A 15,765-nucleotide genomic window follows, 5' to 3' on the forward strand; every position below is an offset into this window, starting at 1 on the left:
CACATGCTTAGATGGAAGAGATTTTGTAGGCACAGCAGTGTTATTGAACAGCTTTATCCTCTCTATCAGGTAGGAAATCTGAGCCACAAAAAATAGAACATTGCACAGTACATGTTTATGGTTTATTATTAAAGGTAACCACCAGATACCGAGTGTTATCATTATTGTTTATTATGTAGGTCATCTCAAAAGAGCATCAGAAAGTTATTTTTGTATCTTCCTCCCCCACAGTAGTCTTCATATGTCATATGTTAACAGAATACAGTTTAGAAAACTAAAAAAAAATTTTGGCTGGTACTACTTTTATTTTTTCCCCTCCATTTGCAATTCAGAAACACTTATGAGTCTAACTATACATTCTCCTAAGGAACCCCTGTCACAGTAAAGCTCAACAGTGCCAGAGCTTCAAAACAAGTATGGCAATGGCTCAATAATTGCACATTTTGCCCAACAAGCTATCTTCTTAAACCACATAACTTGGCAGCATTGGTTTACTCAATAAAATCTGTTCTTGCCTTTAAGGCATAGGCCCCTTCTGAATTTCTCTGCCAGACAATCATTCAAAAATGAAGCAAAAGCAAAAATTAAAAAAAAATGAAGAAGAGTCCATTCAGGAAAGTGGAAAGCTCTTCCATATTCCATCTTTCTGTCTCTTCATTTATTGTGTTTCAAAGAATGTAGCACTTCTTTTGTTCAGCCCACGTTGCTTAAGTTTCCAGGAGAAACACTTTTTCATTGAAAATAAATTGTGGTGGAAGATGAAGTCTGACATCATGAAATAATAAGTGTTAGGGTACAATAGTTTCCGTACTCTTCTTGCCAATCTGCTCTTAGTGATTAAATATGAATTTTTTAGTGATTGTGATCATAATATATTTGTTGATTGCATTTTTTCTATGTTATGCAGCTGTATTATAAATGCTTCTATTGTTTACCAAATCAATCTTTGCTCGTATATTTATTATATACTTTGATTTAAAGTGGACAATTCAAGAATCCTGTTTGAAGACATAGACAAATTATGGTTATTTTCCATCATTTGGTTACGCTAGTAATGTGGAAGCACAATGTCAGAGATGATAAAGCAGTTTCTACTTTCCATGAGGACAGGTGTATCAATTAGAAAAAAAATTGCTATTTAATTTAAAGAAAGGAAACTCAGAGATGAGATTATAGGCTACAGAGCCAGTAAGTAGTATTCCGTCTACTTTGTAAATTCCATGAACAAATTGGTGTTTTCCATGCATTTTCTAGTGGACTATTGTCCACATCATATACAAATGTCACTTATTGTCAGCCTCTTAAAATGGGCCAAGGATTTAAAGGACATGGAAATTGAACCTACCCTCTATTTCTACCACTAAACAGAGTAGATGCACACTGGCAGAGCACATGAAGAAACTTGCTGTTCTTGCAAAATATACTGTGAACTTTTATTATGGCTTAGGGGCCAGTTATAACGCAAGAAAAGCAGTGTGCTAGTGTGATTATCTGTAACAGTTGTAGGGGCTAGTGTTGTAACAGTCTTGGAGAGTATTTTAGGCTAGTGTGAATCAGGTAACTGTAATAAGGAACCATTTTTTAAACTTAGTTTTTAAGTAGAGCTTGTGCAAAAATTGGGAGGTTGTTGCTTTATAAAAAAAGCAGAAACATATTTTCTACTTTCTGATGAACTCTAGTTTTGACAGAGAGCATCAGCAACTAGGGAACATTCACTAGCATTAAATTCCCTAAAATATACAAATGGTTTTGAAAAGGTTTTGAGTTCCGTTTTACTTAATTCTAAAAGCATGATGTAAAGCTATGATGTCACAAATGCCATTCACTTTTTATCTACGTAATCGTTGCCATCTGGAGAATGAGGGCTATTTAATTGGGGGGGAAAGATTGTGGATGATTCTGCGATTTTTATGCATTCAGATTTTAGACATCTGAGTATATTCATTGCAGCTTCCTTTACTGTCAGTGCTGACTAGTAAGAAATTCTCTGAGACTAGAGATGACTTTTCTTCTGCGACTGCAGATTTTTCCTTGATTCCCAGTATGTCAGTTTTGGAATCAAGAACCTCAAAATTACTCCCAAAGCAGGATTTTTCAAATCGTGGGAATGCAGAGTTCTTCTAGTTAATTAATAGATTGCACCGAGAAAGAAACTGAGATGGGGAAAATGATGTCTTCTCTCTCTCTCTCTCTCTGTAGAAACAAATTGGTCACATTATGCAGGAATACAACGATGCTGTTCAGAGGGCTGCAAGACAGTCAGTTGCACGACATAACTTCCTGGCAGGAAAGAAAAATCCTGTACTTACAGTGACACAGGAAGACCTGGTGATTTACATGCAGTGGTTAGTTTGTCACCTACACTCTCTCAAGGCCATTCACAGCTACCTTAGGGTAAGGAAGCATTGTGAGCAGTGCAACATCATTACACAACCTTTGAATGTACTGCAAAATGTTTGCATTTATTAAATGTAATAATATTTCCCAGGGAAAAAGTGATTCTGCTGGAGCAAAGGATTGTGTGTATATCTCAGAACTCTATGGGATTTTTGTTTTAGGGAATAAAATTCTTGCAAGAATGCTGTAGCTGATATAAAAATCACTGATTGAAAAAAAGAGAAACCCAAGAAATTCAGTTAAGGTTAAAATTTAAAAGAAATACAGAGATTTGAAAGTATTGACTTGCACAAGCAAGGTGCTAGCAAATGATCCAGTGTGTTAGCAGGCTTTCAATTCTGCTAGGAAAAAGTTAGCTAAATTCTTCTGGCTTATTCAGGTAAGTAGGGTAATTAGTTCTTTGCATACAATATAAATGAGCTGCTTGGATCAAAGATGACCAAGAGTATAGGCAGAGCAGTTTGGAAGGAGAAAATCTGAAATCTTCTCTCCAGGCTATCTTTATTATCAGGGGACTAGTCTACACTTTTACATTGGCATAGCTACATCTCTGAGTTGTGAAAAATCCATGACCTCGAGAGACATAGAATTGCCAACCTAACCCGTAGTGCAGACAGTGCTAGCTTTACAGAAGAATTCTTCCGTCAGCTTAGTTATTGCTGCTCAGGGATACTATTAATTACTTAGCAGGGAGAGTTCTTCCTATTGCAGACACAACCTACTTCACTAAAGTGCTACAGCAGCTCAGCTGCATTAGTAGCAATGGAGTGTTTTAAGTATTGACATATCCTTGTGGGGAGTTGTAAATAAAGCCAAAAGAGAGATGAATTTGGACTTTGAATGGCATTTGTTCATATACCCATATGACCTTAATACTTCCTGTGGCGGGGCCGCCCCGCCACTTAAGGAGCTGGCCGCGATCCGGGGGCGCCCCGATCGCGGAGAACCGCGGTCCGGGCCGGCCGGCTAGAGCTGCGAGGAGAAGCGGCGTCTGCCCAGTCCCCCGCCGAGCCTGATGTCACCACAGCGCCGGGGAAGCCGGGCGCCTTCAGGTGACGAAGGGGGAGACGTCATCATCCCGCGTCAGGCGGGAGATTCAAAAACAATGGACGCCCGCCCGGAGGGGGGAGGCGAGCAGGGAAGCCGGGCGGCCCAGGAGGAGGCAGGGGCGACTGAATACTGGCGACCCTGGGTGAGGCTAAACCCAGGGGGCCGAGGATAAAGGGAAGAGGACCGGGGAGAGAAAGAAGCGGCCCAGGGCGGGGCCGCGGAACCCGTGAGCGGGGGAGTTTAGGGTTCGCAGACCCCCCCCGTTATTGGTTAGGACCAGCGTCCTAACTTTAGGGCCCTGGGTCGGGGTCCGGAGCGAGGGCGGGCCCGGACCCCCTTCCTCTCCCCCTTTTCCCGAGCGCGTGGTCATTGGGGCCACGGCCGTAGCCCCTGTGGGGGGTGTAACCCGGGGAGAATTGAAACTTATTGTGAAGTCACGAGTGGCAAGAGAGGCGGGCTCGGTCATACCCGGTAGAGAGGGGGGCGGTTTTCCCCTTCCCACCTCTCCACCACCGGGGGGGGGGGCCCGCCACACGTGGTGGAGAATGTGGGCACCTGGCCCCGAAACAGGGGCCTAGGGGGGAGGTTAGGAGGCATTAACGTGGGTTTGAATCCTAGAAGAGATGGAACCCAACCGGATAATAGAGTGGTGGACGGAGACGCAAAAAGTGCAACAGCAGCAGCAGATGCAAGCTCTACAGCAGCTCCTGAACCAGTTGCAAGAGCGTCAGGAGCAGGCGGCAAGGGAATCACGGGGTGCGGCCCTTGGGGTCGTGTCCGGGACGCTGGGAGCCGACGAGGAGGGCGGGGCCCGGTTGCCAATACGGCTAACGAAGCTGGGACCAGACGATGACCCGGAGGCCTTCTTGGTCACGTTCGAGCGGGTGGCCACGGCGGCCAGATGGCCGCAGGAACATTGGGCGACCCTACTGGCACCCTACCTGTCAGGTCCCGCACACCTGGCCTACCGCGGGATGTCGACGCGGGATGCGTTGTGCTATTATAAAGTGAAAGAAGCAGTCCTAGACCAACTAGGGTTTACCCCAGAGACCCACCGGAGGAGGTTCCGGGAGGCCAGGTACGACCCACAGGAACGACCATGAGCGGTAGCTCAGCGGGTGAAGGAGGCGGGCATGCGGTGGCTCGAACCCGAGACTAAGACGGGGCCCCAGGTGGCCGACATGGTCATCTTCGAGCAATACATGCGAATCCTCCCCACGGAAGGGCAGCTGTGGGTACGCCGTCACCTGCCCGAAACCCTGGACGAAGCTGTGACTTTGATGGAACACTTCTTAGCCGCGGAAGGGATAGACGTAAAGCCGACCAGCGGACTGCAACGGGAACCCAGGAAGGGCGAACCATCCCCGGCAAAACCAGGCGGACCCCCACGTAGCGGGGAGGGACGAAGAGGCCCCTTGGGGCCCCTCCCGGAGAGGAGGCTGGCACCACGGTGGAGCCGGCCCCCAACGGAACTGAGGGTCGACCGAGCGACCGAGACCGGACCGGGGAGTTCCCCACCGGAAGGGGCACCCAAGGTGGTTTGTTACCAATGCGGCCAGGAGGGCCATTACAAACGAGATTGTACGATGATGGACTGTACCTTCGGTCAGAAGCGGGGAGCAGCAAGCACTGCACAGGTAACAAGGAAACTGTGGGTCGAGGGGCGCCCAGTGGAGGCGATATTAGACTCCGGGTGCGGGCAAACCATAGTCCGGAGAGACGTAATATACCCAAGACAGGCAAAGGGCCCCAGCATAGCACTCCGGTGCGTTCATGGGGACGTCCACCACTACCCCACAATGCGCGTACGGATCGGGGATGGGGAGTTAGAGGAGGACTGTATAGTGGCGGTGGGCCCCAAATTGGCGTACCCACTCCTGGTGGGGCAGGATTGGCCGGGACTAAAAAGACTCTTAAGCCAGTGGGGCGAGGCCGCAGCCGACGGGCGGGGCGGGGACGCCGAACCAGGGACGCTGGTAGCCCAGGGGGACGAGGAGCGGGAAGAACCGGGGCGCTCAGAGAGGGCAGAAGGAGCCCCGGCGACAGTACGCCTAGAGGTAGAGGAGGGAGACTTCCTTATGCAGCAGTGGGAAGACCCCACCCTACAGAGCGCCTGGGCCCAGGTGCGGACGACGGAGACCCCCCAGCCCAACAAACCGACACGTCAACACGGAGGACCCCGGTTCGAGGTGAAGGGGGACCGTTTGTACCGGGTAGCAGAGGGAGATCTCCCCGGGGAGGAACGGTGGCAGCTCCTGGTCCCACGACCGTACAGGTGGAAGGTCCTAGAACTGGCCCATGAACACCCATGGTCAGGACATTTGGGGACAGAAAAGACCCAACAGAGGGTGGTACAACGGTTTTACTGGCCAGGGGTGTATCAGGAGATTAAGGACTTCTGTACCTCTTGTCCGCAGTGCCAGAAGACTTCCACCAGCTGGGTACCCCCGGCCCCGTTAGTCCCCCTTCCCGTGGTAGGGACCCCCTTTGAGCGGGTCGCGCTAGACTTGGTAGGACCCCTGGATAAGTCCGCGCGGGGACACAGCTATATCCTGGTTATGGTGGACTATGCTACGCGTTGGCCTGAGGCCATCCCCCTGAAAAGGGCCACAGCCCCCGTGATAGCAGAGGCCCTGGTAAAATTGTTTTCATGGGTCGGGTTGCCCAAGGAACTGCTAACCGACCAAGGGACAAATTTAACATCCAAGGTAATGGTGGACCTGTGCAAGGCATTGCAGATCAAGAAGATTCGAACATCAGTGTTCCACCCGCAAACCGACGGCCTAGTGGAGTGCTTCAATCGTACCCTAAAGGGGATGCTGAGGAAATTCGCGCAGGACGACCCTCGCGAGTGGGACAAGCTCCTCCCAGCCTTGATGTTCGCGGTACGAGAGGTTCCCCAGTCGTCCTTGGGATACTCGCCGTTCGAGCTACTGAACGGGCGTCGGCCCCGAGGCATCCTGGACCTGGTAAGGGAAGGCTGGGAGGCCGCCACCTCCACCGCACTCGGGACGGCCCAGTACGTAAGCAAGCTGAAGGGAACCCTGCACGAGCTGGCAGAATGGGCCCAAGGGAACCTGAAAAGGTCACAAGATAGGCAGAAGGAAAATTATGATAGGAAGGCCCAGGTGCGGGAGTTCGAACCGGGGGACCAAGTCCTCTTATTACTGCCCAGTGGGGAATCAAAACTGTTAGCTCATTGGCAAGGCCCCTTCCGGGTGCTGAGGAAGGTGGGACCTGTAGACTATGAGGTACGAGTAAATAGAAATCGGGGAGAGACGCAAATTTACCATGTTAATTTATTGAAGAAATGGAACCCCCGGGAGGCTCTCCTAGTAGAACCCCGGCCAACCGACATCGAGTTCGGCCCATGGGGAGAACCAGAGGTCAGGATCGACGGGATGAGGATCGGAGAAGACCTCTCCCGCTCACAGCAGAACCAGTTACGGGGCTTGTTGGAGGGGTTCAGGGAAGTGCTGACGAGCCGCCCCGGGCGAACTACGCTGGTGCAGCACAAAATTAGGACAGAACCCGGTAAAGTAGTGAGGGATACTATGCGCCCACTTCCCCGGAAACTGTGGGGCACAGTAAAAGAAGAGCTCCAAGCTATGCTGGAGTGGGGGGTGATAAAGGAGTCCCATAGCGAGTGGCGGAGCCCGATTGTTTTGGTGCCCAAACCTGACGGGTCCACCAGGTTTTGTATAGACTTTAGGAAGGTGAACGCCATCTCACGCTTCGACGCCTACCCCATGCCTCGGATAGACGAACTGCTGGACCGCCTAGGAGGGGCCACATATCTGTCGACGTTAGATCTGACGAAAGGCTATTGGCAGATCCCACTGGCGGCAGAGGCGCAAGCAAAGACGGCATTCGCTACCCCCTTCGGACTATACCAGTTTAGGAAAATGCCGTTTGGACTGCACGGGGCTGCCGCGACATTCCAGAGGCTTATGAATCACATCTTGAGAAACCATCAGAGTTATGCAGCTGCCTATATTGACGACATCATTATATTTAGCAACTCCTGGGAAGAACATCTGGAGCACCTGACAGCGATACTGGAAGCTCTAAAGCAGGCGGGACTGACGGTTAACCCAAAAAAATGTCAGTTCGGGAAAACAGAGGTCTCTTACCTGGGGTATACGGTGGGGAAGGGGAAACTCAGGCCCCTGGTGGACAAAGTACGGGCCGTCCGTGAATACCCCACGCCCACCACGAAAAGAAGGGTAAGACAATTCCTCGGCTTGGCAGGATATTCTAGGCGATTCATAGCTAACTTTGCATCGATAGCAGCCCCCCTCACAGATCTCACCCGAGAAGGACAGCCCGACAAAGTAAAATGGACGCCGGAGTGCGAGGCAGCCTTTCAGGAACTGAAAAGACGGTTGGTACGCGCGTCAGTGCTGGCACAACCAAACTTTGACAAACCCTTTGTTTTACAGACCGACACGTCCGAGGCCGGACTGGGGGTCGTACTGACACAGGAGGAGGGGGGCGAGGGCCATCCTATCCTATATTTGAGCCGCAAGCTCTTCCCCCGGGAGAAGGGGTACGCGACAATAGAAAAGGAGGCCCTGGCCCTGAAATGGGCAATTGACTCACTACGATATTTTCTTGTAGGGGGGAAATTTACCGTGGTGACGGATCATGCTCCACTCCAGTGGATGCAGACGATGAAGGAGACAAACCCACAAGTATTGCGATGGTACCTCAGCCTACAACCGTACCAATTCCAGGTGACTCACCGGGCAGGGACCGCGAACGGAAATGCGGACTGCCTATCACGAATAGCGGAAACATTGGAGGACGGGGTGGTAAGGAGAGGCCCCGACTTAAGGGGGAAGGTGTGTGGCGGGGCCGCCCCGCCACTTAAGGAGCTGGCCGCGATCCGGGGGCGCCCTGATCGCGGAGAACCGCGGTCCGGGCCGGCCGGCTCGAGCCGCGAGGAGAAGCGGCGTCTGCCCAGTCCCCCGCCGAGCCTGATGTCACCACAGCGCCGGGGAAGCCGGGCGCCTTCAGGTGACGAAGGGGGAGACGTCATCATCCCGCGTCGGGCGGGAGATTCAAAAACAATGGACGCCCGCCCGGAGGGGGGAGGCGAGCAGGGAAGCCGGGCGGCCCAGGAGGAGGCAGGGGCGACTGAATACTGGCGACCCTGGGTGAAGCTAAACCCAGGGGGCCGAGGATAAAGGGAAGAGGACCGGGGAGAGAAAGAAGCGGCCCAGGGCGGAGCCGCGGAACCCGTGAGCGGGGGAGTTTAGGGTTCGCAGACCCCCCCCGTTATTGGTTAGGACCAGCGTCCTAACTTTAGGGCCCTGGGTCGGGGTCCGGAGCGAGGGCGGGCCCGGACCCCCTTCCTCTCCCCCTTTTCCCGAGCGCGTGGTCATTGGGGCCACGGCCGTAGCCCCTGTGGGGGGCGTAACCCGGGGAGAATTGAAACTTATTGTGAAGTCACGAGTGGCAAGAGAGGCGGGCTCGGTCATACCCGGTAGAGAGGAGGGCGGTTTCCCCCTTCCCCCCTCTCCACCGCCGGGGGGGGGAGCCCGCCACACTTCCACTCTAGCAATGCCAGGGTACATAAAGACTGGCCTAAGAACACAGAAAATTTGAAAGGGAATTCTGAGTTGTTGTTCTGTATTGCACTTAATTAATCTAATGATTTTATTGCATAAGCACTGAAAGTAATTTTTAGTAGGTTAATTGTATCTTTTATAGTTCAAATGGCAGACAATCATGGGTTTTTTTTTCTCTCTCTCACATGTATGTTTTCCCTCTTAAGTCACAGACATGACTTTAATGCTTTTAGTGCTTTTTAAGTGAATTAAAATGTCAACACATACATTTATATTTTCAGGTACTCCAGTATTTGCCTCTGTCACACAGAATGGAGATGGTAATACACCCCAAGGTGGCCCAGGATAATGGAGAGAAATTCAGAAGTGCCACTGTATCTGAATCCTTATTTTCTAATATTCACATCTCTCTTTGCCCCAGCACTTCACAAAGAGAGGGTGAGAAGTCATCACATTTTCTTTAAAACTACAATAAAAAGACCTGTAATTTAGAGGTCATTTGTGACATGTACTCTTGAAACAGATGAGCAGTCTTGGTTTGTAAATTATTAAATGTTCTTGTTTACACATTTGAGGAATCTGGAATGCAGCTTGTGAAGCCAGTCTACATCCTGTAGTACTGAGAAGGCTGCAGAGATCCAGAGCACAGACTTCAAAATCTGCAGGGATGTCTCCCTTGATTTTTATAACCTAGTTACTGGGAAGGGTTGTGTGTTACAAGACCTTCAGATAGTCAGGAAGCAATATGTGTATTGAGTCATAATAACAGAAAATTAGAAAAACACTACAGTACTTAACTCGATGGGGAATCTGGGATATTGGTCTGATAATATCAAGCGTTGAAATGCTACAACTGTCTTTTGCATAAACATTGCTTAAGATACGTTTCAGTAGGGTGGCCTCTTTACAGAGAGATTTATAATTTAAAACATATACAAGCATTTCTATAGGAAAATCTCTTCTTAGTGATTCTCTGTTTCTGCTGAATCGGGGGACAATGCTTGTTGTTTATAGAGTGCCACAAATTTGTATGGTGCTAGACAAATAAGACACATCCCTGCCTCATTTTAAATTTACTAGTTCAACTTCTCATTATAGGCACAGCCCTGAACTGAGGACAGCATAGAGCTATATCAGCCAGAGCAGTGTCTCTGGGAACTCCTAATGTTAGGGACCACTGGTCTTGAACCCCGGCCTACAGAGCACTGAGAATTGCCAGAATAGAAGCTGGACACTGAAAGAGGACTTCAGTCATTGGTGGTAAACCCAAGGACACTGCCTTGGACTTCAAGCCCTGCCCCTTCTGACTGAGACCCCAATCTTTCTGCACCCACTGACTAACCCAGTCACTAACCCTAGAGTGCCAGGTGGCAAGGCTGCATGGCCCAAGTCTCCCCCTCCCATGGAAAACGGCAGTGTTGCCATACCCTTACCACTGGAGAGTTGGTAGTGTGGTCCCAGTCTTCTCTAGCCTCAGAAAGACAAGCAGTGTGTCCCCAGCCTCCCTGGGCAACAGTGCCTGGCCTGACCTCCAGTCAGCATGCTCTCCTGCTCCTGAAGGCCCTCCTCCCCCACTGAGCCAGTAGCCCCAGTGCTGCACAGGCAGTGCACCCAGAGAGGTTCCAGCCCCTGCCCTGGGCAGGCCATGGCGTGCCTGGAGAGGCCCCAGCACAGGGAGGACAGACAGCATGGGGTGGGGGGTGTGGCACAGCCTTGGGGAGCCCCAGCCTAGGAACAGCAGCCAGCTAGAAAGGGGCCTGGAGGTGGAGGAGGGCGGGAACAGATCAGGCTGTTGGGATGGCAGAGCCTTCCTATTGCTACAATGTTCACAACCCATGACCAGTCCTGGAATCCAATTGGCAGAACACTTGGGTTCCTCTATATAAACCCAGCACAAGGACAGATATTTGTCCTTGCAACTGAGATCAACCTATTTAGGACAGTTTCTCCTGCAGTGCCTGCTCCCGCTACTTTCTACTGAACTCCTGCTAACCTGACCCTGCCTGCCTCCTGATACCTGACTCCTGGTTTGCCATCTGGTCTGTCCTGGATTCTGACCTCCTGGTATCCAATATGGCTTAACTCTCAACTCCTGCTCTGACCACCTATACTCCTGTCATGACACCCAAGTGTTCAGGGAGATTACAGCTCCTGCTATGTTTTGGGGGGCAGAGAGAAAGGTAGCATGTGCTCTCCCAGCAGCTGGGAAGCTAGGCTGGACTGTAAATGTAAACGCTGCCTGCCTCTTCATGCAGCTACTCCACCCTGCCTCCACTCCACCCCTTCTCCAAAGCCCCCAGTCTCTTTCCAGCTTCTGACTCCTCCCCTCAATGATGCTGGGAGCCCCTGGGGGCAGAGTGGGCTGGGTTGGGAATGGATTGCTCACTACTGCCAGTGCCAAATCTCCTGCAAACTACCCAGGCTGCCCTGAAATCTCTGTTCCCCCAAAGCTCAGGGCTTGGGGTGATTGCCCTGGTCTAGCCTATGGATAGGATGGCTGTTTGGATCAGTTCCACAAATAATATACAAACCTGGTTCCCGTGCCCTGCTTGTCTTCCCACAGACTGTCAAAATTTTATACCATGCAGTATGTTTTAGAGTACATGTGGTATTCACTCTGTTGGGGAATAGGCCTTTATGGTAACAAAAAGCGACTTAAACGTGACTTAGCTTATTTTTGTGTTTACATCAATAACTTGTTATCTAATGTTTGTACAATATTATATTAACATTGCAAACTCCAGCCATCTATTGTCTGCGTCTGAGTTGCTATATAAAACAACACATGATTAAGCAAAACATTAAAAGTGCAGACAAAATGAAGTGTAGAATGGGAACACAGATGGCCCATTACTGCCAATGCAACCAGATAATTAATTAGGTTATATATACTTCCACTGAAACCCTGCAAGTCTGCTTGAACTTTAGGAAATTGTAACATCAATTAGATTTCAATGAGCATCTCGGCAAAATACTGGATAAAGGAGAAAGGAGTTAACATTTATTTGGACTTTTTGCTGTAAAAGAAACTAAATTGCTGTTGATGAAAAGCAAATAATTGTCAAGGGTTAGAAATTGGCTTACGGACAAAGTAAGAATTAATTGCAATGCATCAGACAAAGTGTTTTTACCCACAAAAGCTAATGCCCAAATAAATCTGTTAGTCTTTAAGGTGCCAGAGGACTCCTAGTTTTTAAGAATTAATTGCCATTAATCAATTTTCAGCATGGCAAAGATTTGGCAGAGGATATCCTGAAGTTCCATGCTAAGGCCAGGGTTAAATATACATCTGAAAAAATGGGGAGAAAAGTAAGGTGACACCTGTGTTGCCTGCAAATTTTAATTAGGTTGACTGAAAAGACTTTGGCAAGTCTGGTTCCAGACACAGCTGGAGAAAGGAGTAAGGAGAAAAACAATTAAATATTTTATTAATTCCCCAAAACTATTCTAAAAATTGAGTTATTTATTTGGGAAGAAGGAGATTATTTACAGTTGATTCACGCATCCTTAATACAGACATGAGGAAAGGGAATCTTGTTTCTGGAAGCATGTTATTGAAGAAAAACATGATCACATGTAGCATGAACACAAAAATATTATTCATAGAAGGAATAATGGGGTTAGCATAGAAACATATTTCAGTTGTTTGTAGACTATAAGACCTGATTTGGCAGGTCATTGCCATCTTGGCTTTCAAGGAAACAATGATGTCATTAAAATTCAGGAAGTAGTTTGTTTCTGTACTGGCAGATGGCTATTCCTGCAGCAGCGACAGCAGTACATTATATTGCAGATCTGTGCCTCAAAGATAGCTATTACTATTTTGTCATTGATAGTGGAGGTTTTAATAAAAATATACATTTAGAATCCAGTGGCAGTTTCCTATCAAACTAAGCATCAGATCTTAATTAATTTAGTCTGCATATGTAAAGGAAGTGGGAAAACAGTAGTACTGTCCTATACAGTCCCCTATAACAGACTGCAGCATGTTTCAGAATCCACTGCTCCTCAGCAGTTGCTAGGAACTGTTACAAGCTGCTGTTAGTTTGGTTCTGGCCTTTTGTAGGAACACACAGCAAGGATGCTGTCTTCACGCTGCCCCAACACACAACAGAAACTGAAGAACTGAAACCTCACCTCCGACTTCTGCTGTCTCACTTTGATGTCTGCTATGATACAGAGAACCTCAAGAACTCAGCTAATTAGATGGAACTGTTTTCCTTGGTAACTAAAGAATTTACAAAATATTAATGAGTATGCTCTTGAAGTTTGGCAGGAGAACACAAGTATTGTAGGTTGTGTTGCAGTACAGGAATAGTGTTGAGAACTCTGTATCTTTGGTAGGAAGTACATTTAGATAAAGAGTAGTATAAGGCCTGTATAGCTTCCCTTATCAACATATATTACAGTAATTGTTAAAACAACCAAATATTGCTGTTTTTAACATTATGGTTCTTCTTAGTAAAATGAAGGATTCCACAGCTTTGTTCTGCCCAGTTACCCTCCTGCACTTTCACACAAGCTTATTTTTCAATTTCTCACCTTTTAATTTTAGCACGTATTACAGGCATTAATTACCACAAGTAGGAATCTGGCTTTTACGGGATACTTAATAGTTATTTTCTAAATCCATGCAGGTTAAAAAATTACCAGTTTGTGAACAAATTTCTCTATTTTACTACTATAAAAGTGCCACATGACATGTCCAGGATATAAAGCAGATATGTCATAATAATTCTAAAATGCATATTGCCCCAAATAAAATAGCCACTTTGGTATATGCTTAAAATTCAATTTAAGAACGGCCATACTGGGTCAGACCAAAGGTCCACCTACCCCAGTATCCTGTCTGCTGACAGTAGTCAATACCAGATACTCCACAGGGAGGGATTACAACAGGTAATCCTCATGTGATCTCTCCCCTGTCACCCACTTCCAGAGAAACAGAGGCTAAGGATTCCATTCCTACCCATCCTGGCTAATAGCCATTGATGGACCTAACCTCCATGAATCTATCTAGCTCTTTTTTTAATCCTGTTAGAATTCTAGCCTTCACTGTGTTCTCTGGCAAGGAGTTCCACGTGTTGACTGTGCGCTCAGTGAAGAAAACCTTCCTTTTGTTTGTTTTAAACCTGCTGCCTATTAATTTCATTTGATGACCCCCTAGTTCTTATGTTATGGGAATAAGTAAATAACTTTTCTTCTTCGAGTGATTGCTCATGTGCATTCCAATATAGGTGTGTGCATGTGTTGTTGGAAGTTTTTCCCTCAGCAGTACCCTTAGGGTCAGCAGGGAGCCCGTTGGAATGGCGCCAGTATACTGGCCCATATATACCCCTGCTGACCCCCTCACCCACTCAGTTACTTCTTACTACCCTGAGGGTTGTTGGAACAACCCTCAGCTCCTCAGCTGATTGTTGTCTTCATTGTTCTTCTTCAATCTTTAGTTAATCTTCAGCTAAGTGTCTGCAATTTAAGTTAAAGACTTTTTTTGTTGTTTTCTGTTGATTGCTCCCCACTGTGGTGTGCCGTGTGCCTGCAGCAGGGCATGTCCAGCCCGCAAGGCTTTAAACCCTGCAAAAAGTGCAATAGGCCTATGCCATGCAGTGATCAGTCGTGCTTAAAGTGTCTGGGAGAAGCACACCTTACAGAAGCCTGTAAACTCTGTAAGGCCTTCAAGTCAAGACAAAATGTGAGAGGGAGTCGCACCTTAAGATCCTCCTCGTGGAAGTGGCTCTCCGACCTGCACCGGACTCGGCACTGGCCTCCCGGAGCACACCAGCCTTGGTGCGTGACGGTTCCATGCACCGTGCCTCTCCGGCATTGCAGGAGCCCCGGCACCGCTCTCAATTGCTGGCACCTCAGAAGAAGAGGCAGCCTAACAGGTCGGTCCCAACCTAGTCACGCACCCTCCATGTACCCTCCAATGGGGTGCATGGCACCGATGAGCCCGGGCCTTCTCGGTTGGGAGGGCCTCCCCTGCGAGGGGACATCAGCCCTCTGGAGGACTTCCCATAACCATCCACACCAGAGACCATGGAGGCAGCGAGGGTTCTAATCGAATCCTTCCCCTCCCCTCCAACTCCGACTCTGGCACCCTCTAGGCGGCATGAGGATGCTTGGCACTGATTGCCTTCTGGGGCGACTGAAGACATAGTGCATGAGGGCAGACATCGCCCGGCCCCGACGGCACCACATGGCTTAAAAGCCGGCTCCCCATGGGCACCAGCTCCTGCCTCCCCCTCCCTTGCCGCCTTTGATAAAGAGACAGCAAATGGGGAGAGGGGGGGAGGGAAATGTGTGTAGTTGTCAGAATTATCTGATACACCCAGGCTTATTGGTTAATTGTGTAGTTGTCTACATGTTGACATCCTTAGTCCCTTCTTTACAAGTATGACTCTTGCCAGAAGCATAAGTACTTTTGTCTGTATTTTGTTGTTTTGTGCTGCAGGTTTCCAGGGCAGTTAATTCAATAGGCAGTAGTTCACTTCTAGACAGGACATTTAGAGGGGTTTTAGAAATCAGTTTGAGGAACAGTGATTAAATTTAGTTTCTTCTGTCTGGAAAAAGGTATAGTTATGTAACCACCTTGCAGCTGCTGGGATTAGACGAGGGCACAGAGGCCGACAGTAAGGACCTCATCATGAGGAAAGGAGCCTACTTGTCCTTCCTTTACTTACGTCACCTAAGAATCAGAGAGCTCCAGGTAAAAACAAACGCCCGTGTCAGGGTTAATTTTTCAAGG

General features: G+C 48.6%; 1 protein-coding gene and 1 pseudogene across 1 annotated transcript in view; both read left to right on the plus strand.

Moving 5' to 3' along the window:
• The window catches only part of LOC112545819 (putative uncharacterized protein C6orf183), a 24,663-nt gene continuing 8,898 nt past the window's right edge, over positions 1–15,765 (plus strand). The window contains exons 1-4 of the mRNA XM_075923119.1: positions 1–69; positions 2,200–2,394; positions 9,302–9,458; positions 10,119–15,726. Of these exons, the coding sequence (XP_075779234.1) occupies positions 4–69; positions 2,200–2,394; positions 9,302–9,458; positions 10,119–10,135 (435 nt within the window). The 5' untranslated portion in view covers positions 1–3 and the 3' untranslated portion in view covers positions 10,136–15,726. The remainder of the gene's footprint in view (positions 70–2,199; positions 2,395–9,301; positions 9,459–10,118; positions 15,727–15,765) is intronic.
• Positions 14,823–15,765, plus strand: part of LOC102458688 (uncharacterized) — a 25,195-nt pseudogene continuing 24,252 nt past the window's right edge.

The sequence above is a fragment of the Pelodiscus sinensis genome, chromosome 3, assembly GCF_049634645.1.
Source record: "Pelodiscus sinensis isolate JC-2024 chromosome 3, ASM4963464v1, whole genome shotgun sequence".
NCBI classification, from domain to species: domain Eukaryota; kingdom Metazoa; phylum Chordata; order Testudines; family Trionychidae; genus Pelodiscus; species Pelodiscus sinensis.